This window comes from Lycium barbarum, chromosome 10, assembly GCF_019175385.1.
Source record: "Lycium barbarum isolate Lr01 chromosome 10, ASM1917538v2, whole genome shotgun sequence".
Taxonomy (NCBI): Eukaryota; Viridiplantae; Streptophyta; class Magnoliopsida; order Solanales; family Solanaceae; genus Lycium; species Lycium barbarum.
In genome coordinates this window covers 9,107,627-9,129,089 of record NC_083346.1, presented here as the reverse complement: position 1 = coordinate 9,129,089, position 21,463 = coordinate 9,107,627, and the positions used below count along the sequence as shown (strand labels likewise).

General features: G+C 34.0%; 2 protein-coding genes across 2 annotated transcripts; both read left to right on the top strand.

Annotated features, from left to right (window-relative positions):
* Positions 1-4,354: 4,354 nt before the first annotated feature.
* Positions 4,355-13,568, top strand: LOC132612689 (disease resistance protein Roq1-like). Its single transcript, XM_060326799.1, has 7 exons — positions 4,355-4,940; positions 7,247-8,315; positions 8,437-8,616; positions 9,595-11,028; positions 11,107-11,987; positions 12,080-12,168; positions 12,585-13,568. The coding sequence occupies exons 1-6, from the start codon at positions 4,447-4,449 to the stop codon at positions 12,096-12,098; spliced, it is 4,077 nt and encodes a 1,358-aa protein (XP_060182782.1). The 5' UTR covers positions 4,355-4,446; the 3' UTR covers positions 12,099-12,168; positions 12,585-13,568.
* LOC132612688 (monocopper oxidase-like protein SKU5) lies at positions 12,209-19,713 on the top strand. Its single transcript, XM_060326798.1, has 14 exons — positions 12,209-12,242; positions 12,355-12,425; positions 12,526-12,733; positions 12,871-13,026; positions 13,130-13,369; positions 13,653-13,712; positions 14,623-14,702; positions 15,274-15,386; positions 16,437-16,707; positions 16,923-17,046; positions 17,504-17,864; positions 18,303-18,671; positions 19,344-19,422; positions 19,531-19,713. The coding sequence occupies exons 1-14, from the start codon at positions 12,209-12,211 to the stop codon at positions 19,711-19,713; spliced, it is 2,349 nt and encodes a 782-aa protein (XP_060182781.1).
* Positions 19,714-21,463: the final 1,750 nt, after the last annotated feature.

Genomic DNA, 21,463 nt, shown 5'->3' with positions numbered 1-21,463 from the left:
TTTATGACATTTTAATGTTGTTCTTTTTTAGAATGATATCTGTTCTTGGTGTTTGTGAACTTCGTTTATATGATATGTTGATCGTGTTCAATCACAAATGTGTGTATTATGAGGTTAATAAATTGCTGAACAATTTCCAACAACTAATGAATCTGTTGCAACAGCTCTGTAACTTATTGTGTTTTATCTAACAAGTAACAGGACTTGTTGCAGCAACTAGTATCTTGTTGGATTTTATCCAACTGCTAAAAGATTTTCAACAAGTAAGCAATCTGTTGCAACAACTGACAGGCCTTGTTACAACAACTAAGTTACATTTTGGGGGTTTTCCAACAAGTGGAGTGAGTTGTTGCAGAAATTGGGCAACTTGTTGTGTTTATCCAAGAGTAAGGACTTGTTCAACAACTATGTCACTTGCTGCAACAGATACTACAATTGTTGCAACAGATACTACACTTGCTGCAACAGATATTACAGTAGTTGCAACAGATACTACTTGATTCACCCATATTTAGTGATCAACAACGGGAAATCAATGATATTTAGTGATAAACAAAGGAAATCAACGATATGTAGTGATCAATTTATAATACTTAATCAATTTGATGGTATTTTGAGTTAGGAAAGATGATCTACTAAGTCAGTATGCACTAAATCCAATGATCATTAGAGTGAATTGATATCAACTACTTGATTCACCCATATTTAGTGATAAACAAATGAAATCAATGATATTTAGTGATTAATATATAATACTTAATCAATTTGATGGTATTTTGAGTCAGGAAAGATGATCTACTAAGTCGGTATGCACTGTGAACTACTTGGTTCACCCATAGTTAATGATAAACAAAGGAAATCAACGATATTTAGTGATCAATGTATATACTTAATCAATTTGATGTATTTTAAGTCAGAAAATATGATATACTAAGTAAGTATGCACTAAATCGAGTTATCATTAGAGTGAATTGATGTGAACTACTTAATTCACACATATTTAGTGATAAACAAAGGAAATCAACGATATTTAGTGATCAATGTATAATACTTAATCAATTTGATGTATTTTGAGTCAGGAAAGATGATCTACTAAGTCAGTATGCACTAAATCGAGTGATCATTAGAGTAAATTGATGCGAACTACTTGATTCACCCATATTTAGTGTTAAATAAAGGAAATAAATGGTATTTAATATATATATATATATATATATATATATATATATATATATATATATATATATATATATATATATATATATCCTTAATAGATTATATAGTAATTTCATGGATTAGATGGGCAATTCTAAGTGTATTCTTCCTAAATCGAGTGATCATTAGAGTGTTTTGACGTGAAGTACTTAATTCAGTCATATTTAGTGACAAACAAATGAATTCAATGTTATTCAGTATAAACAAAGGAGTTCAATATGATCAATATCGTGAATATGTTGCAACAATGGAGGAGTTGTTGCAACATATGAGATACCTGCTGCAACATATGAGTAAGTTGTTGCAACATATGAGATATCTGCTGCAACATATAAGTAAGTTGTTGCAATAATTCAAATATGCTGCAACAACTAAGTAACTTGCTTAAACATCTGATCCATCTGTTGAAACAGATTAATAACTTGTTGCAACTTCTTCAGCAAGTGTATGATCTGTTGCAACAATTAACTCATATATTGCGATATATTTTTTAGTTTTTGCAATAATTTAAGCCATTATTTGATTTTTTTCCAACAAGGTGAATAATTTGTTGCAACAACTAAGCAACTTGTTGAAAAAGATTAGTAACTTGTTGAAACAAATTAGTAACTTGTTGCAACTTCTTCAACAACTGCATGCATCTGTTGCACTAATTAGTAAGCAAAATAAATAAGTTCATAAACAGAAATTGTTCAACAGCCACCTTGGTTGCAAATACCACAACTAATCAAAATAAATAAGTTCATAAACATCATTCACAAATAACATAAAGGACAAAAAAAAAAAAAAACAGAAATTATTCAGCAGCAACCTTGGCTCTAAATACCACAACTTAAGTAATAATTTGTTCAGCAACTGCCTTCTAAGGTGTAGCAGATTTCCTTGATCTACTCCATCTCCTTCATTTCCATCATCAGTTTCTTCATCTTCTAGTTCTTCTTCATTTTCTTCATTTATATCTACTGCTTCTTTGCTTTGTTCTTCATCTCTTTCTAAGGATTGATTGTCAGTTTGGCTGTTCAATTTGACTATATCATTCCTCAACATTTGCTGATTCATAAATAAATTATCTACTTGTTGCAACACGTGTAGAAATTGTTGCAACAACTACAAATCTGTTGGATATCTTCTACAAACAGAACTAAATAACTAAAGCTATGTCCAACAGATTTGTAGTTGTTACAACAGATTGTCTACTTGTTGCAACAAGTATAGAACTTGTTGCAACAACTACAAATCTGTTGGATATCTTCTACCAACAGAACCAAATAACTGAAGCTATGTCCAACAGATTTGTAGTTGTTGCAACAGATTATTTATTTATTGCAACAAGTGTAGAACTTGTTGCAACAACTACAAATCTGTAGGATATCTTCTACAAAAAAAAAAAAACTAAATAACTGAAGATATGTCCAATAGATTTGTAGTTGTTACAACAGATTGTCTACTTGTTGCAACAAGTGTAGAACTTGTTGCAACAACTACAAATCTGTTGGATATCTTCTACCAACATAACCAAATAACTTAAGCTATGTCTAACAGATTTGTAGTTGTTGCAACAGATTATCTAGTTATTGCAACAAGTGTAGAACTTGTTGCAACAACTACAAATCTGCTGGATATCTTCTACCAACAGAACCAAATAACTGAAGCTATGTCCAACAGATTTGTAGTTGTTGCAACAGATTATCTATTTATTGCAACAAGTGTAGAACTTGTTGCAGCAACTACAAATTTGTGGGATATCTTCTACAAAAAAAACTAAATAACTGAAGTTATATCCAACAGATTTGTAGTTGTTGCAACAGATTGTCTACTTGTTGCAACAAGTGTAGAACTTGTTGCAACAATTACAAATCTGTAGGATATCTTCTACAAAAAAAACTAAATAACTGAAGCTATGTCCAACAGATTTGTAGTTGTTGCAACAGATTGTCTACTTGTTGCAACAAGTGTAGAACTTGTTGCAACAACTAAAAATATATAGGATATCTTCTACAAAAAAAACTAAATAACTGAAGCTATGTCCAACAGATTTGTAGTTGTTGCAACAGATTGTCTACTTGTTACAACAAGTGTAGAACTTGTTGCAACAACTACAAATCTGTTAGATATCTTCTACAAATAGAAGCAAATAACTGAAGCTATGTCCAACAGATTAGTGAGTCGTTGCAACAGATTGTCTACTTGTTGCAAAAAGTGTAGAACCTGTTGCAATAACTACAAATCTGTTGGTTATCTTCTACAAATAGAATAAGATAAATACCAGGACAAGAACAAAAAAACTATCTGTTAAATAATCAATAGTTAAAAAAAAAAAAATTGGTGGGGGGGGGGGGGGGAGGGAGGGGGTGGCTGGTGAAAAAGTAAATAAAATAACAAAACTTAAAAAAAAAAATTTAGGCCGGGGGGGGGGGGGTGGGGTGGGTGAGGGGTGGAAGGAAGAAGAGTGGGGATTGATAAAAAAAAAAGAAAAATCAAAACTTTTTTTTTGGAGGGGTGGGGAAGGGGGGAGGGGGTGATTGCGCGGGAGGGAGGGTTGGGAGGAGGAGGGGGGGTTTGAAAAAACAAATAAAGAAATTAAAAAAAATTAAAATACTTTTTTTTTAAAATTGAGCCAGGGGTGGATAGGTGTGTGGAGGTGGAGGAGGAGGAGGAAGGGGTGTTGGTGAAAAAGCAAATAAAAAATATTTAAACTTTTCTTGAAAAGAAAATTTTTGGGGGGCGGCTGGGGAGGGGTGGGAGGAGGAGAAGGGGGGCTGGTGGATTTTTTTGGATTAAGTTAGGATCTTTTTATATTTTATAAAAGATTAAGAAATTTAAAAAATATATATTTTGAACCCAATTTTCTTAATCTCAAATTTAATTAGATTTTAATTTGACGTGACCCCACAAATCACCTATACTAATTTGACAACTAAAAGACCACCTTTAGTTAAATCTTCCTACAAACTGCATAAGCATGATGCAACTGGCAAAACATCACTCTTTAATTGCTCACAAGAAAAAGATAAAGGTATAATTTAATAACAAGGAAATTGACAGGAAGTTTCCATTGACCAACTTTTGCAGTCTACAGTCACATAGACTAAGGCTTAGTCACTAAGACTAGTATATTATATATTAATAGTCGAGAAAAGGTGAAGCCCTGTTCTTCAGTAACAACTCAATATGTGAGTTTTCTCCAAGCTAAGAATTTCGATTTCCTGTTAGGGTTTGGCATTTACCAAAATGTCTTATGCTTCTTCCAGTACATCTTCCAATTCCATATTTAAGAAGTATGATGTTTTTTTGAGTTTTAGAGGTCCAGATACTCGCAGAACCTTTGTGAGTCATCTTTATAACGCTCTGGAACAAAAAAATATACATGCTTTCAAAGATGATGAGCGGTTGGAAACGGGAAAATCAATTCCCGATGAACTTTTGAAATCCATAAAAGAGTCTAGATTTGCTATCGTGATATTTTCAAAAAGCTATGCATCCTCAAAATGGTGTTTAGAGGAGCTTGCACACATAATTAAATGCCGAAAAAGATCTAACCTTAATGTGATTCCAATTTTTTATGATGTGAGTCCATCAGATGTACGTCATCAAAAACCCCCATTCGCTAAGTCGTTTACCCAACACGAGAAAAAATGCGAAGATGATATGGAAAAGATTGAAAGATGGAGGAATGCATTTGAAGTGGCAGGGAAAATAGCAGGACATGATGTAAAAAATTATAAGTAAGCTTTCTTTTTTCTTTTTCCTCTTTGCCTCCGTTTTACAAGAGGAAACGACCAAATTATTTGGCTACATTTCCAAAAAAGTATCTGTTGAAGAATAAAAAAAGTTTCTCATCGATGGTTAATGAGATGGTAACTTAGGAAATTCTCCCCTCATAAGCTAGCTTTTGATATTGAGTTAGGCTCATATTCCATTTCATTACATGGTATCAAAGCAGCACGCATCTTACTCGATGTGGGCTCACAAATTAAATTGTTCACGCATTAGATGTCCAGTCCTGAGCGTGAGGTGGGTTGTTGAAGAATGAAAAGAGTATCATCGGAGCAGAGACATATCTTATAACGGGAGAAATGGATTTTTGGCCCTTTACAATTTTTTTTAGTTTTATGACTTTTTTATACAAGAGATCTTCATTTTTTATACATAATAAATCTTAAAAAAACACATAAGAGATCTGAAAAGGATATTTTCTTCTATTCAAATTGTAAAAGGCCAAGAGATCCTATTTCCTGCAAGATATCCTATTTCCTTTCTTATAGCAAGAACGGATCGAGCATTTAAATTCAGGAGATATGATTATTTGGCCTTTTATAATTTTTTTTTTTTTTTGGTTTTATGATCCTTTTATAATTTTTTGTTTTTGTTTTATGATCCTTTTACGACAGATTTTTGTTTTTTACATATAAGAAATTAGAAAAAAATATATAAAATACCTGAAAAAGTCATTTTCTTCTACTCAAGAGGTTAAGACATCTTAACAAATAAGACTATTGCATTATGAATGTTCTTGTGTCCTTTATGACAATACTCGAGAGGTCAAGACATCTTAACAAATAAGACTATTACATTATGGATGTTCTTGTGTCCTTTATGACGATAAAGGATCTCCTAGAAGTCCAAAACTTCTCCTTCAAAGAATCCGTACCACCAGGAATCGTTTTGAAATAAAACACAATTATAGTAAAATTCAAATATGATAAAAAATTCAGGGCAAACCTTGGCATTCTGCTCGTTATCTAAGTATTTTTCGGAAGATATCCAACAAGTTTATCCTTTCATACTTCTCATCAATAGCTATGTCTGTTGAGAATCATGCGTTAAGTTCACAACTCAATTACTGTAACCCTTAGTCTAGCGTGAAGAAGAAGCTGAACCTAGAATTCTGGAGAGTGAACCAATGAAACTGAAAATGATTCTTAGTTGCTGAAAGAGTATTACAAGTCCATTTATACAGAGAGTTAACTGAGCTAAAGCTAACTACTTCACTAATTACATGATGGGATACCGGGTGACCATAATGAAATTAGAGGTTTCGTTCCGAGCTTCAAGATCCACACTATGCTTATGTGGTTATTTAAAGAATTGGGAACAAGGTCCAAGATAACTAGAAGCGCAAAATAAGAAAGAAGATCCGATGTCTTTGGTCTTCAATTAAGAGGCCCTAAGTTAATGAGTACTTTAGTATTTTTGCTTAGATATGAACCCTAGTATAACATAGGCTATTATGTCTTTATTTTGGAGGATGGATTATGTTGGATGATGAGTTTAGATTACTGTTTTGAGAGTCGGGGAATTGTCCCATACCTCTTCTTCAACCTCTCTTGAATTACGATAAATAGGTAATTCATGAATGAGTTCATTCTCTTCTCCCTTTGAATTATATCTTTTATTTGAATAATGTTAATCTAATTAGTTCCTAGAGTCTCTTCATTGTTTCTTTGAGTTAATTGATTGCATTTCAATTCTAGATTAAACATTTCTTTCTTCATATCCTAGATTTAAGATTATTGGTTGCATTTACATGTGTCTAGTTATTTAATTGATTAGATGTGTGTTTACCTCAACAATTATCTTAATCTTCTTATCCTTTTTATTGCTTTCCATAATTGTTCTTGGTGTTCATGTGGGGTTGAATAACCCATCTTCAATTTCTTTGGATTCCCGAGCATGTTTCACATCATTACTGTTACAACAAAGTTATTAACTGACTAACCACTCTAATAAGTAATACCAACTAACTATTACACAGTTAATGTTAGCTACAGTTGTTACACGTGTCCCATCAAGTCACACCTCCTTCAATTTCGTCTTCCATTTGTTTTGCAAATTTATGAAGTTTCTAATTCATCTATATAAATTTTATAAACATTTGTAGCAGATTGTTAAATGTGATAATTCATAATAGCTTCTTTACAGTACCTTGTGCATTATTATGTGTGATGTTTTAGAGAATAACTATGACAAAACTTTCCTTTTTTATTTTCTATATAACTTACACTCAGATTGTTTTCATTGTAATATGTAGGGATGATGCAGATTGCATCAAGAAACTAGTTGATGACATATTTCCTAAGCTTCAAGTTATTTCACCCTTTCAGAAAAGCTTAGTGGGTATGAAATCTCAAATTGAGAAAGTAGTATCATTATTAGATATGGAATCAGATGATGTTCGTTCTATTGGAATTTGGGGTATGGGCGGCATAGGCAAGACAGAACTTGCAACTAGTCTATATCTAAGTTACTGTCATCAATTTGACGCTCATTGTTTTCTTGGTGGTCTTGGAGCATCGTATCAGAAAAATGGACAAGCATGGTCAGAACAGGTCCTCATTGGCAAGATCTTGGGTGGAAAGTTGACTCTAACTAGTGAACATGAAGGGTTGAGTGCTATAATGAATATGCTTCACCAGAAGAAAGTTTTGTTTGTTCTCGATGATGTAAACCATCAAGAACAACTGGAATATTTAGTTGGCGAGCCAGACTGGTTTGGTAGGGGTAGCAGAGTTATTTTAACAGCAAGAAATAGGAACCTGTTAATCAGTCATGCTGGGGATAACGTGTATGAAGTCCAACTCTTACCTGAGAATAACGCTTTTGAATTGTTCAGGAGGCATGCTTTTAGAGAAAAATCACCAAAGAAAGATTTTATGGAGCTTTCAAGTCAAATGGTGGAGTATGCAGGTGGACTCCCTTTAGCTCTTAAAGTTTTGGGTTCCTCCTGTTATAACCGAACCAAAGAGCAATTCAGAGACATAATCGATCGGCTGAAGAAAATCCCTCCCAATGATATTCTGGGAAAACTTAGGATTAGTTATGATGGACTGGATAAAGATGAGAAGGCAATATTTCTAGATACTTGCAGCTTGCACAAAGATGACTCAGTAGATTATGTGAAACTAGTACTGAAGAGTCGTGGTATTCAGTTGATAGGAATAGATTACCTTGTCGAAAAATCTCTGATATCCATTTCAGGTTGCAGAATTGAGAGGCATAATTTGATCAGAGAAATGGGTGAAAATATCCTAAGGGAAGAGTACACAAACAGCAGAATATGGCTTCCTGAGGATGTTCATGAGCTTTTTGCTGGAAAGTTGGTAAGGAATATTTTGACAAAATTGATAATTTCATAAGCTCTTAGTAATGCAACTCTGTTCTGTTGAGGCTTTTCTGTTCATTTTATTCCTTTAACATAAATATGTGTTTCTTTCTCTACAGAAAACAGAAAAGTTGGAAAGCCTATGTATCCCAAAAGGTTACAATTTTGAAGATGCTCTTGTTAATTGTAGCGAGGTATTCAAGAGGATGCAAAGCTTACAAGTACTCAAAGTTGAAGGTGAAACCTCTCGCTCAGATTTTGCTATCAGTGATCTTCCTTCCAGCTTGCGGTTTATTGATTGATCGGGGTATTCTTCAAGATCATTGCCGCAGAGTTTTGAACCATCACAACTCGTTGGGCTTCATTTGAGAAATAGTCGGCAGCTTGCTGAACTTTGGTCACTACCGAAGGTATACTTGTGATCCCTCTCTCTCTCTCTCTCTCTCTCTCTCCAACAGAACAAAATGCCAGTGTTTTTTTTTGTTTTGTTTTGTTTTTTAACTTCCTTGGTTAGTCACGTGAATTAATCGCTCCACAATTGAGATGCTACAAGAAATAAACTTTTCCATACATATATTAACATCAATTTGTTTGGTAATCATTCACTTGAAAACTGATAAGTTAAAGCTTATGGATTCAATATACAAACCTCATCTATTTTTGAATCAAACATATGATCTCTCTTCTCTCCAACAGCTCATACTTCATCTTTGTTTCCCCAACAATATGCCAAATATGGTGAGATTCACAATCTAAACTACTTTAAAAATTGAAGCATGTCCCATTTTCAGTTAAATAAATGCTGACCCAAAGATGGAAGGAATTAAGGAAATTTGTTTGTGGGTGTAAACATAACGAATGAATCTAGCAACAACAACAACAAACCCCGTTTGATCCCACAAGTGGAGTTTGCAGAGGGTGGGGTGTACGCAGATCTTACCCTCCCTTGTGTGAGGTAGAGAACAAATAAATCTAGCATGAAGCACACAAAAGGACTTAAAACAATGCTTATACTTGTTTCTGTAATTTCTCTTCACTACACATACAAATTTATGTTTTATGAACCTTTAAAAGTGAAGAAAGCATTTAAATGCATTCCATATATATTGTAATTGCTTTGAGTTGGAAATGATAAGAGGAGTGATCTACAAAAGGCAAATATAGGAACAGAGTGATAATCTACTTGCTGTAATTATGAGCCAATAAAGTAATTGATTAAAACTTTATGATATTCAGAGAAACATTATGGTTTATATTCCATTTTTGTATGAAAACAGAAGTTGATATGCTTGAAGTATTTGGATCTCAGCTCCAGCCTTCAGTTAACAAAAACTCCTAATTTTGATGATATGCCAAACTTGAAAACACTAAGTTTAAGGAGGTGTGAGAATTTGGAAGAGGTTGATTCCTCTCTTGGACTTTGCAGTAAGCTTACTTATTTGGATTTGAAAGGTTGTGCCAAACTTTGGATGCATCAAAAATTTATCCCCATAGCATCTCTTGAGTATCTCGACCTCCGTGGCTGCACAAATTTAAAAGAATTTCCAAAAGTCTGTGGAGATATGCAGAGCTTATTGAAACTTTCTGTAGGATCCCCCCTGATAAGACGCTTGCCCCAGAATTTCAGCAGCTTGACTAAATTACATTTGGAAGATTGTGAAGATCTTGAAAGTATGCCGGATACTATTCCAAATCTTAAAGATCTCTGTATTTCAGGATGCAAGAATCTTGCAACGCTGCCAAATAGCCTCTTTGAATCAGATCAATTGGAGGAACTTGAAATATCAAAATGTTCTAGATTGGTAGACCTCCCCATATCTCTTGGAGTTCATAAGAAGCTTAAACAACTCGTCATAAGTGATTGTGAGAACTTAAAAAAGCTTCCGAACTCCATTCAGATGGAATCCCTGGAATATCTCCGCATATCTCATTACCCAAAATTGGATACATTTCCAGAAATCAATGGAGATATGCATCGCTTAGCAGAACTGATCGTACGATCTACTGGGATTAGAAAATTGCCTATGTCAGTCGGGAATCTGAGCGGCCTCATGCATATTGATCTGGAAGGCTGTGAAGATCTTGTAAGTCTACCAAACAGCCTGTGTAATTTGGAGAATCTTCAATGGCTTGTTCTTTGCGGCTGCAAAAAGCTAGAGAAGCTTCCAGAGAACATTGGTGATCTGCAAATGTTAGAAAAACTGGATGCAAGTGGAACTGCAATCTCCCAACCACCTCCCTCCATCAGGAAGCTTCGCAAACTGGAGGATTTAAATTTCTCGCAGGAACAACTTCAACATTCCTCAAGTTTGGTTTTGCATCAAGTATCAGGTTTATCCTCCTTGAAACGTCTTCATCTTGGTAATTGCTACATGCTGAGTGGACTTCTCGAGGATCTTGTATCTTTCCACTCATTGGAATGCCTGAATGTTAGAGGAAGCAATATTTCTTGTATACCCAAAAGCATCAAGGAACTCTTGTGCCTTGAAATCCTGGACGTGCAATTATGTAAGAATCTTAATGAACTGCCTGGAGAGCTACCCCCAAATCTAGTGGAGCTATATGCAGATTATCATTTGGCCTTGAAGAGCATTAGAGATCTACTTAAGTGTGTGAAGTTGTATGATATCAAAATATCCTGGCATGGTGTCTCAACTAACCAAGTTAATGTGTTGAGGTTCATACAATATTTTCTCAGGGCATATACCCAGGTTTTTATCTCTCTGAAACATATATTTGGATGTTGTTCTCATCAATTGATTTATACTAATATATGATTTATGTTGCAGTGTGACTTCCACCAAAGGAGATATTTTTGCATTTCTTCTCCCGAAGTCAGAATTCCGGAGTCGTTTGGTTATCAGTTAAGAAATCAAGAAAATATCTCAATCAATCTGAACCCGTTTTGGTATACCAATAAATTCATGGGATTCTCCATATGTTGCTATACTAATGGATGGCAAGATGCTGCTATAATAGCTACACTGGTCTGCAAATTTGGCCCTCGAAGAATACATTCCTTGAAGTGTCACATCAATCAATGTCGGCTCGATAATTCTGCTCCTTCTCTCATGTGGTTCTACATACCATTTAAAATGTTGTGGCATGTTTCTGAAAATAAAGAAGGGAAGAACCCAAATGATTATTGCCTATTTGAGGTATCTACAATGTGTTGTAATGAAGCATGTTGGGGAATTCGCCTGGAGTATGAGAGTAATGTTAGGAGAAGGAGAAGGCGAAGGATACATCGGGCGACTCAAAGTTCCAAACTCTTTCCAGTTCAGCAGAACAATAATGCAGTCACAACTGTAAATGGCTGCTCGATGGCATTGGAACAACCAGAGCCATCACACACTTCTAGTAGTTTGCAATCTTCTGTTGAGCATAACACCACAATAGAGGTGAATCAAGCAACAATGGCTGTTCAAAATGAACATGAATCTCAGAATGTTGAGCTGGATAGAGTTTGTGATAGCTCATCAAGGGAAATGGGTGATGCTTCAAGAAAGAGAAAGAGAAAGAGACAGAGACAGAGAAACAAAAACAAAAAGGGTAAAACAACCTCAAATTATCCAACTCTTCTCGATTCAACAGCAGGGACAATGAAATTAGCTGCTCTCATCTCACCAACTAGCATGCATGATTTTGATTGCAAAAAGGGTTATCCAAAGTAAATAATCAAGGTTTGCCTTTATAAAATATCTTCAGAATTCTTGTGTTCATATGTGATCTTACCCTTTGTTTCATGTTTCTTGTAGGTAGGAAGCATCTACCCGATTGAACTTTAGAAACAAAGAAGATGTAATGGAGCAACTACTCAACATCAAAGCCAAGTTCTAGAAGCTATCCAAGTAAGTTCTTTTTTTTTTCTTTTTTTTTTTTAAAGACAGAATGGACGGAGATCCTCTTGCTCACTGCAGGTTTGGTTACTCCATTATTTTTACTTTCTTTTTACCATTTCTCAAGAAAGGTGCCTGATGTTGCTCGTATCAGTCTTCATTTTCTTTTTTCTCTTGATGCTTCCATGTCTCTTTAAGTACAGCTATGCTCAAGATACCTAGCGATATCATTCAGGGCATTTCTATTTGTTCAGTGTTTCCCTGAACTGGTATATCTTTAAGCATTCAGTTCCCTCATTAGAAGTCAAAATGAAATTTAGTCAATAATTTGGAAAACAAGTAATCTGATTAAGACTGTCCTGTTCTCAGTGGTCTCAAATCTCCATCCTACCTAAGAAAGTGATACACATGGCTGAATATCTATGCAGGAAGTTTCTGTGGTCTGGTAGGCCTGAAAAATCAAAGACTGCTTTGATCTCTTGGGAAAGATTGTGCGGTCCACAAGCTTCTGGTTGTCTGGGGTTGGTTGATGTATCAGCTGGAATAGGACTGCTAATTGCAAACATCTTTGGAGCTTGTATTTGAGGAAAGATAAGCTGTGGATTCAGTGGGTTCACAGCTATTATATACCTGATGGGAACTGTTTGGGATGCACAGTCTATTCATGCTTCATGGATGATCAAAAAGATTTTAGGCTCTAAACAAACCTTTGAGGCAACTGGCCTGGCGATGAGGAGCAGGATCTTCATCAAATGAGTAAATTCAGTGCTAATGCTGTATACCAGAAACTCAGAGGTGACATACCAAAGGTAGAGTGGAGAAGACTGATTTGCATTAATCATGGCTCGCCAAAGATAGGATTGCTCAATGGTCAGTTTTAATTGATCTTTCATGTCCCTTATGCTGCTCAACTGATGAGTCTCTGAATCACATGTTTTTCACCTGTGCCTATTCAACTGCTGTGTGGGAGAAGCAACTAGCTTGGCAAGGCATTGTGAGAAGATCCATGGAATGGAAGAAGTCATTTGGGCTACTAGAAAGGCAAAGGGCAAGTCATTGAATGCTATCCTCTGCAGGATAATTCTTGCATATATCCTGTACTTTGTATGGCAAGAGAGGAACCTTAGGCTCTTCGAGCAGAAACGGAGAGAACCAGGGGTGTTGTTGAGGCAAATTACACAGGAAGTTCATAGCAGAGGATCAATTCTTCCTAGTGCATAGTAGACTGGATGAACTTAGTTACTATCCATAGTGGCCTGTTAATAGTCATAGATGTATAGATGCTTTGTTTTGATTATTGGTTGCAGTTCTGGGACTTGTCCATTACTGCATTTTTTTTTCTGAGCTGTAAATGATCACTTTGGTAAATAATCAGTTAGTGATCAAAAAAGAATCTGAATAACTTCAAATAACTATCTCAATGTATTTACGAAGATAACACGCAAGTTAGTTGAACTAATCACTAGTTTCTTAAATACTGGTGATTCTGATTGAAGAGACATTGATTGTTCATTCTAGCATACTTGCCAACTTGTTGAGGTCTACTTCTGGTTCAGGTCCTAGTTTATTTTACTGTTTATGTTACTTTGGCAGCTGATATTGGTGATCCATTTTTTATTTTCAGTAGACTAACAAGACTTGTATGCAATCTAAACAGATTGTCAGTCTATTATGTTTCTAGAACAAGATTTAGCTAGAAACAACGTTTGTTCTGTTTCCAACCATTTGTGAGTATGAGAGAATGAGTTTGAATCACTGAAAAGGTGTGGAATATAAAGACTTGATAAAATTTTATAGTCTTCTGGATACATGAACTCTTAATGTCAAGTGGCCTTTTACTGTATCACATAAGGACAAAAGGAGTAATATAAAAGTTAATCTTGTAATAAAAGGTTAACTGTACATCTCCAATGTTGCCAATGTTGTTCCTTTTTTTCTATTTTTCTTTTTTCCCATTTAAGAATTCTGCCACAAATTTGTCAGGGTTACGACGGCTACGTGGAAGAGACGATTACAAGAAAAGAGAATTACAATGATGAATCTTGGATGGCATTATAACATTTCTATTGAACTACTACTAGTTTGTCTTCTTTTAAATATTTTTAACTAAATAATGGTATCGTTAATGGTCATCTAAAGGAAATATAATATTAACAAAATTTAATATCCTATCGATGCTTATTTAAGGCTCTCTAATTAGCAGGCTCCAGCAATAAATAGTTGTATTGTGCTTAGATAAAAACAATGCTCTGAAAGAGAAACCCATAAGAACTTTTCATCTTTTGCCTCTTTTCTCTGATTATTTTTCTTCTAAACCTATATATATTAAACCCCATTTGTATCTCTATCGCTTAATTAATCATCATATTAGTGAGATTAATAATTTATTGAGGAGAGAATCAATGAGGGGATTACCAACATGGCTAGTTCCCTTCTTGATTTTATTCTCTATTTTTTCCATGCAAGTCATTATTGGAGAAGACATTTTCCTTGAGTGGCATGTTGATGAAGACCATAACATCAAACCAGTATCTGTGGATCAACCAGTACGATTTCAAAACTCTTCATTTTTTTTCTTCATTACAGAGTAGTTTTCTATTAGAGGTGAATCTAGAATTTAACCTTTACGGGTTTCTGAATTTAGATGGAGTCATAATTTGACTCTTATGAGTTCTGGATTTTAGGATAAGGTTTCAAGTGGAGTTCTGAATTTAATATTTGTTCATATTTAATGTTTTTTTAAATACAAATATAAGATTTAGAGAAAGATCATTGTTTTATGTATACGTACTACCTTCGTGCTTGTCTAAATTTTAGGACAACTGACCTCAAGTGCTAGTAATTGAGATTATAAAAAAGTTAATTTTCGTATGTATTTCGTGTAACTTCTGCGAAACCTGTGTATTTAAGCCTAAATCCGCCCCAAGGGTAAGTAGGGAATGTAGAGGCGGATTTAGGACAAAGTCAGTTGAATGCGTTACTTTACTATACGCACGAATTAAACTATATATATACATATGAGAAAAGAAGAAAATTGATACATATAACTCATTCAGAACTCACTAAAGTTATATTTACACGGTTTTGTAATTTTAATTAGTTCTTCATTTTTTCCAGGTGATAACTATCAATGGTAAGTTTCCTGGACCTCTACTGAATGGGACCACCAATGATAATATTCATGTCAATGTGTTCAACGATATGGATAAATATCCTGTTCTCATTACATGGTAAATTTTCTTCTTTACTACAACTATTACTATCCAAATGTATTCAATTCATTTTCTCCTTACGTTATTGGTAATTAAATAGTCACTTCTAATTCTCTGAATTTACTGTTTCTATCACCATAGATGGGTCGGTTATACTTGTCTTTTGATAACCTAGTTGCATTTAACACTATCTTATTTTCCTATTAAATCTAAGGATTTAGTTATTAATATACTGATCTAAATTTTATTAATTAGTAGTACTGAAGTAGTAGAGCGGACAGTGGCATGATTTGTATTTTCATTACAAATACTTTTTATTTTAATTATATGATCTTTTTCATAGAAGATAATAAAACATAACACGGAAAATCTTTGTAGGGGTGTTTTGTTATATTCGAATTGTAATTGGAATTAGGATTGAAGAGAATATTTAGATTTTGATTCTGTCAATTAAGATGAATTGGTTTAAACGTCTTTGTTGTATTTACACATGAAGAAAAGACATCAACGCTAGGAAAAAGGAACGCAATAACAACATCAATACCTTGCCAGGACGGCACTTATTTTTTTACGTACAATCCTAAGTTCTCGTTGTCTTTTTTTTTTTTTTTTTTTGGGTTAAATCAATTAATTCCACACTAACCTTTATTTCGTTTTTGCCGTTTGAAAAAAACCAAAGTGAAGGTTATCATTGGTTAAGATGTAGTTAACGTATATCCGATGTTACACTGAAGATAATAAAAAGATTTAAAGTTATATTTACTGATAATATATACATTTTTTATCCTATCAATTATTAGCTCATCAGAACAATTTCAGACATGTAGTGTTTGAACATTCAGACAAAAATGATTGAATTCATCCATATATGACTGAAGTCCAATTAAAATTTTAGCCATATGTGTCTGAACTTCAAACACCAATCCAAAGTTATTCTGATGTATAAAGAAGTTCAAAGTTTTTACTCACTACAAATATAATTTAAATAAAGGTCCCAAAATTGAAATATATGCACTTCGGCCAGTTTTCCTGTTGAAAAATTAACCATGATGATAATGGGCCAATTAGGAATGGGATCCAACAAAGGCACAACTCGTGGCAAGATGGAGTTTCAGGAACCAACTGTGCAATCCAGCCCAATACTAATTGGACTTATGAGTTTCAATTGAAAGACCAAATTGGAAGCTTCTTCTATTTCCCATCCATAAATTACGAAAAGGCCGGTGGAGCATTCGGCCCAATTCGAGTTGATAATCGGGTCGAGGTCCAAACCCCATTTGCAGATCCAGATGGTGATTTTGATCTTCTCATTGGTGATTGGTATGAAGATAGCTACAAGGTAAATAATCTTATTTGTAAAATTTGCGTATACTTTGTCCTCCCCAGACCTTACCTGATGGGATCGTACTGGGTTGGGTTTGTTGTTGTTTTAGTTATCTCTTCAACAATTAAAATTCATAAAAGTAATATTATTTAAAATTCACGTTTCATCTTTCTTACCAAAAGTTATACGCTGTTGTTGAAATTATTTTGGACCTGTGAAAAAATGAATAGGTTATTGGAGACAAATTGGCACATGAAGGCTACAATAAAACTCCAAACATGATGCTTATGAATGGGAAAGGCTCATATTTGGACTCAAAAGCAAAAACCAATATATCCTTTACGGTAAATCATGGTAATAAGCCCAATCTCTCTCTCTCTCTCTCGCTCTCATTTACGCAAATATCCCTTTTTTAGATCACTATTTAGATTATGTCCTTATTTTTAAAAATTGTGCAAATATAAGAAAACATTAGACGACAGTCTAATGTTAATAAAGGTTTAGACCATGATCTAATGTGTTTTCATAATATTTTCCGTTTGCTCATAAAGAATCTTTAGACCATAGTCTAAAAGGTCCATAAGTTGCAAAACAAACAAAAGAAAAGGTCATTAATATATGCTCTCTCTTTCTCTCTCTCTCTCACACACACAAAAAAAAAAAAAAAAAAAAAAATTAACAAGGGAGCACAGTAATGCCTAACTGAAACTTGCAGTATTGTGATATTGCATTTTGAATTGCGATCATTCACACACAATTATTTCGTGCAAAAGAATATATAAATATTGACAATCTTCTAATTGAACTTCAGAAAAGACGTATAGATTGAGGATTTCAAACGTGGGAAGTGAATGGAGTTTCAATTTTCGAATCCAAAATCATAGCATGCTATTGGTCGAGACCGAAGGCTCGTACACCAATCAAATTTGGTTAAGTTCTCTCGACGTCCACGTGGGCCAATCATATTCTGTTCTTGTCACAGCTGATCAAGATGCTGCTGATTATTACATAGTTGCAACTGCAAAAATGGCTAATTCTACTCAGCTCAAAACACTAGAGGTTGTTGGTGTGTTGCACTATGAGAACTCTACCAAACCTGTTGACGGGCCTATTCCAAATGGGCCTGAATCATTTGATGTGAAATTCTCCATCAATCAAGCTAGATCCATCAGGTGGGCCATCTAGTTGCAACATCTAATTGGATAAAAATTGTAAGGATTAGCCACTTTTCATTTCAGTTTTAAGAAAATACCCAGTGTTTGAACATTCGTTGAAATTAAACAAGTGAAAAATCCAGGATATCGTCATGATTTTTAAATGCATGACACTGTCATCGATTTTGAACTTTAAAAAAAGGTGAAACTCCATGATAGTTATCCTGGATTTCGTCCAGGATATAGCGATGGTGTTTCACCTTCTTAAGTTCGAAATCAATTGACTATTTTTCCTGTGACTTTTGATTATATAACTATTATAAATTTTGAAATGACTATTTTTGAATATTTCCCTCCATTTGGAAGTTGAATTTCTATTTCTTTTGGGCAAGCAAGAAAAAAAAATCCCATTTACGTGATACGTTCAAGTTTAATTGTAAAAATTGATTCTTGCAGGTGGAATTTGACAACAGGAGCAGCAAGGCCTAATCCACAAGGGTCATTTAACGTATCAAATGTGACATTGTCACAAACTTTTGTTCTACAAAATTCAGTGAACTATAAGAATGGCACGATAAATTATGCCATTAACAATGTCTCCTATGCCACACCACAAACACCATTAAAACTGGCGGATTATTACCTCAATGGCTCCGGAGTTTACGAACTCGATAAATTTTCGGGGAACAGTAGCCTACCGGAGACTGTTTATGGAACATTTGTTGTGTCTGGAGAACATAGAGGGTGGCTAGAAATTGTCTTTAAGAATGAGTTACAAGTCATGGATTCTTGGCATTTGGATGGATTTGGCTTCTTTGTTGTCGGGTAAGTATAAAAATGGTTCATTCTCTTAGGTTCAGTATTCATTTTGGGGTTCGACTAATTTAGATTGGTATTGCTCCCTATCAAAGGCGACTCCATTCTCATGACTCAAATCCGAGATCTAGTTAAAGATGGAGGCGTATTTATTAATCCACCACAGCCTTTCATGGTGAAGTTTTTTTTTTTTTTTTTTTACTATAAAAATAAAGTCACAAAACTATCTTTTGTCATATTGAAGTAATTAAACTTTATCACTTTAACACTAAAGTCAGAATAATATATTTTTGTCGCATTAAAGTTATATAACTTTAACAATTATAATAACAATGTCACCTTGACGGGTAGGTTTTGTCATTATAGTAGATAAAGCTTGGCGACTTTGCTATTATAGTTACAATTAGTTTAATGGAAAAAATAGTTTGTAACTTTATTGTTGCAGTAGATATAGCTGAGTAATTTCTTGTCCTTGGTGATAACATTTTGTTACTTTAATATGACAAAAAATTTGTTTTGTTACTTCATTATTATAATTCATAAAGTTTGGTGATCATACGTCAAATTAACCCTCAAAAACATATGTGAGCTAAGATTTATTTAAATGATTTGTGAAATTAAATGTTTTGTCGTCATTTGACATCTTTCCATCTTTTGGGCCTCCTTTTGTTGAAATCTCAGGTACGGTTTTGGAAATTGGACTCCTGAATCGCGATATACGTATAATCTTTATGATCCTGTTGTTCGTTCTACTGTTCAGGTAATTTCATTGACTTTTTCTTTTTCTTTCAATAAATCTATATCAAATCCCTATCACTTTATACTATTGTAACATTTTGTAAAATTAATTAATTATGTTCATACGTAGGTGTACCCAAAAGGATGGACAGCAGTATATGTATATCTGGACAATCCAGGAATGTGGAATTTAAGGTCACAAAATTTGAAACATTGGTTCTTAGGACAAGAGCTTTACATCAGAGTTTATGACCCTGATCCAAATCCAGCCAAAGAACACCTTCCCCCTAAAAATCTACTCTATTGTGGTTAGTTCCAATGTTAATTTATTTACTCAAATAAATTTATCTATGTTCTTTTTAATCCTTTGAAGAAAGAGAAGAAATAGTTTTTCGGGATGGAAAATATGATGTCATTTTATTTGATTTTTGGAAATTATAGGAAGCGTGCAACCGCCTCCGTCAACACCACCACCAAGTCCAATGCCGGCTCCAGTACCGGGGCCTCCAGCGCCAGCTCCAGTACCGGGGCCTCCAGCACCAACTCCAGTACCTCCGACTCCTCCAGCACCAACGTCTACAACTGCTACTACAAAAAGGCAATGGTAGTGTATTTATTTATTGAAATATTTACAATCTTTTTAATTACTATTCAAATTTAATTTGTCGCATTTATTTTTCCATTATTTAATTTGTGTTGGCTTTTACCTATGTTGGCAGGTTATATATTATTGTGGCTATCTTTGTGAGTTTGATCATATGAGATGCGAGCTCAAGTAGCGGTGGTGCTTAGTGACATGCAAATCAGTTTCTTATCGTCTTCGTTCTTTCTTATTTTATGTTTTGTTTTGCCTTTTATTATCCTTATTATTATGTACTTTATATACTCAGATGTTATGTATTGTTATACCTTAGAATTGGGGTTTAAAAGCCATTAGGATTTATTGGTTGAGCAACTACTACAATATTAATCAAGATTTCTTTTATACACAATTCACATACATATGTCAAATCGATTATAGTTTCTTTGTTAGGTTACCAAAAAACTGCTTCTTATATTGAGTCAACGCACAAATGTGTTATGTTACTCTGATGTTTTAAGAATATTTTAAAGTTAAAATGGAAAAGCTCACCCTTTAGAATTCCTATTTTCATAATTACTTAAATGATCACTAAACTATTGAAACTTAGGTGACTTTTCTTTTTCTTGTATAAAAAACCACTTATTTTAGCTATTTCACCGGAAGATCATTCAAGCCGAGAAGGTATATATCCAATTACTTTTTAACAGCATATATAGCACCTGATTTTTAAGCCAATAAATAGAAAATAAAGAACGTAGGTCTCTTTGTCTATTATCAGAAATTTCGTTGGGGTTATAGATCCATACAATATACTACATAGAATGCTCAGGAATGGAGATCATTATCCACCGAGATATGAGTTGCAATTAAATTAAGCAAGCATTATTCTTAATTGTATTTGGCTCAAGACACCACAAGATCAGAGATTAATTAACATATTATTTTTCTTCTAAGGAAAAAAAGAAGAAGCTCGGACACTAACCTAACACACACTGGAAACACAGAGCTGCAAAGTCAAAGAAGAAATTTATTTGCTCTCGATATTTTTACCAAACTAATATAGATAAAGTAAATGCTCTGCATAAAACTTTTATCACTTAAATCATATATATTCTTACTTTTAAATTACTGTATTTAATTTGATGTAAATATTAGTACGAATAAGTACTTCCCACTCATATAGCTAACTACACATACAAACACATTAGCCACAACTCATCAGTGTGAGACATTCAGACAATATAATAAGTCTATGACCAATTAACCAGAACTTAGTTTAGGACTTGGTTGTCACTTGTCACCTTATAAATTTTTCCGTAAGAAAAGTTGAATACAGTACTATTTTCTACTCATAACTGAAATCTCATGTGCAATACAAACGTGGTCACACATACAAGACTCTCCATACTTCACTGCAGATCTAACTCATTTGACACTCATTATCCAACTTGCATATCTTATTATTATTATTATTATTATT

Coding starts and splice junctions, on each gene's coding strand:
- LOC132612689 (XM_060326799.1), top strand. CDS start 4,447: ATGTCTTATGCTTCTTCCAGTACATCTTCCAATTCCATATTTAAGAAG. Junction 8,316..8,436: donor AGCTTTTTGCTGGAAAGTTG/GTAAGGAATATT, acceptor CTTTCTCTACAG/AAAACAGAAAAGTTGGAAAG. Junction 8,617..9,594: donor CCAGCTTGCGGTTTATTGAT/TGATCGGGGTAT, acceptor GTATGAAAACAG/AAGTTGATATGCTTGAAGTA.
- LOC132612688 (XM_060326798.1), top strand. CDS start 12,209: ATGGACGGAGATCCTCTTGCTCACTGCAGGTTTG. Junction 15,387..16,436: donor TATCCTGTTCTCATTACATG/GTAAATTTTCTT, acceptor TGGGCCAATTAG/GAATGGGATCCAACAAAGGC. Junction 16,708..16,922: donor GGTATGAAGATAGCTACAAG/GTAAATAATCTT, acceptor AAAAATGAATAG/GTTATTGGAGACAAATTGGC.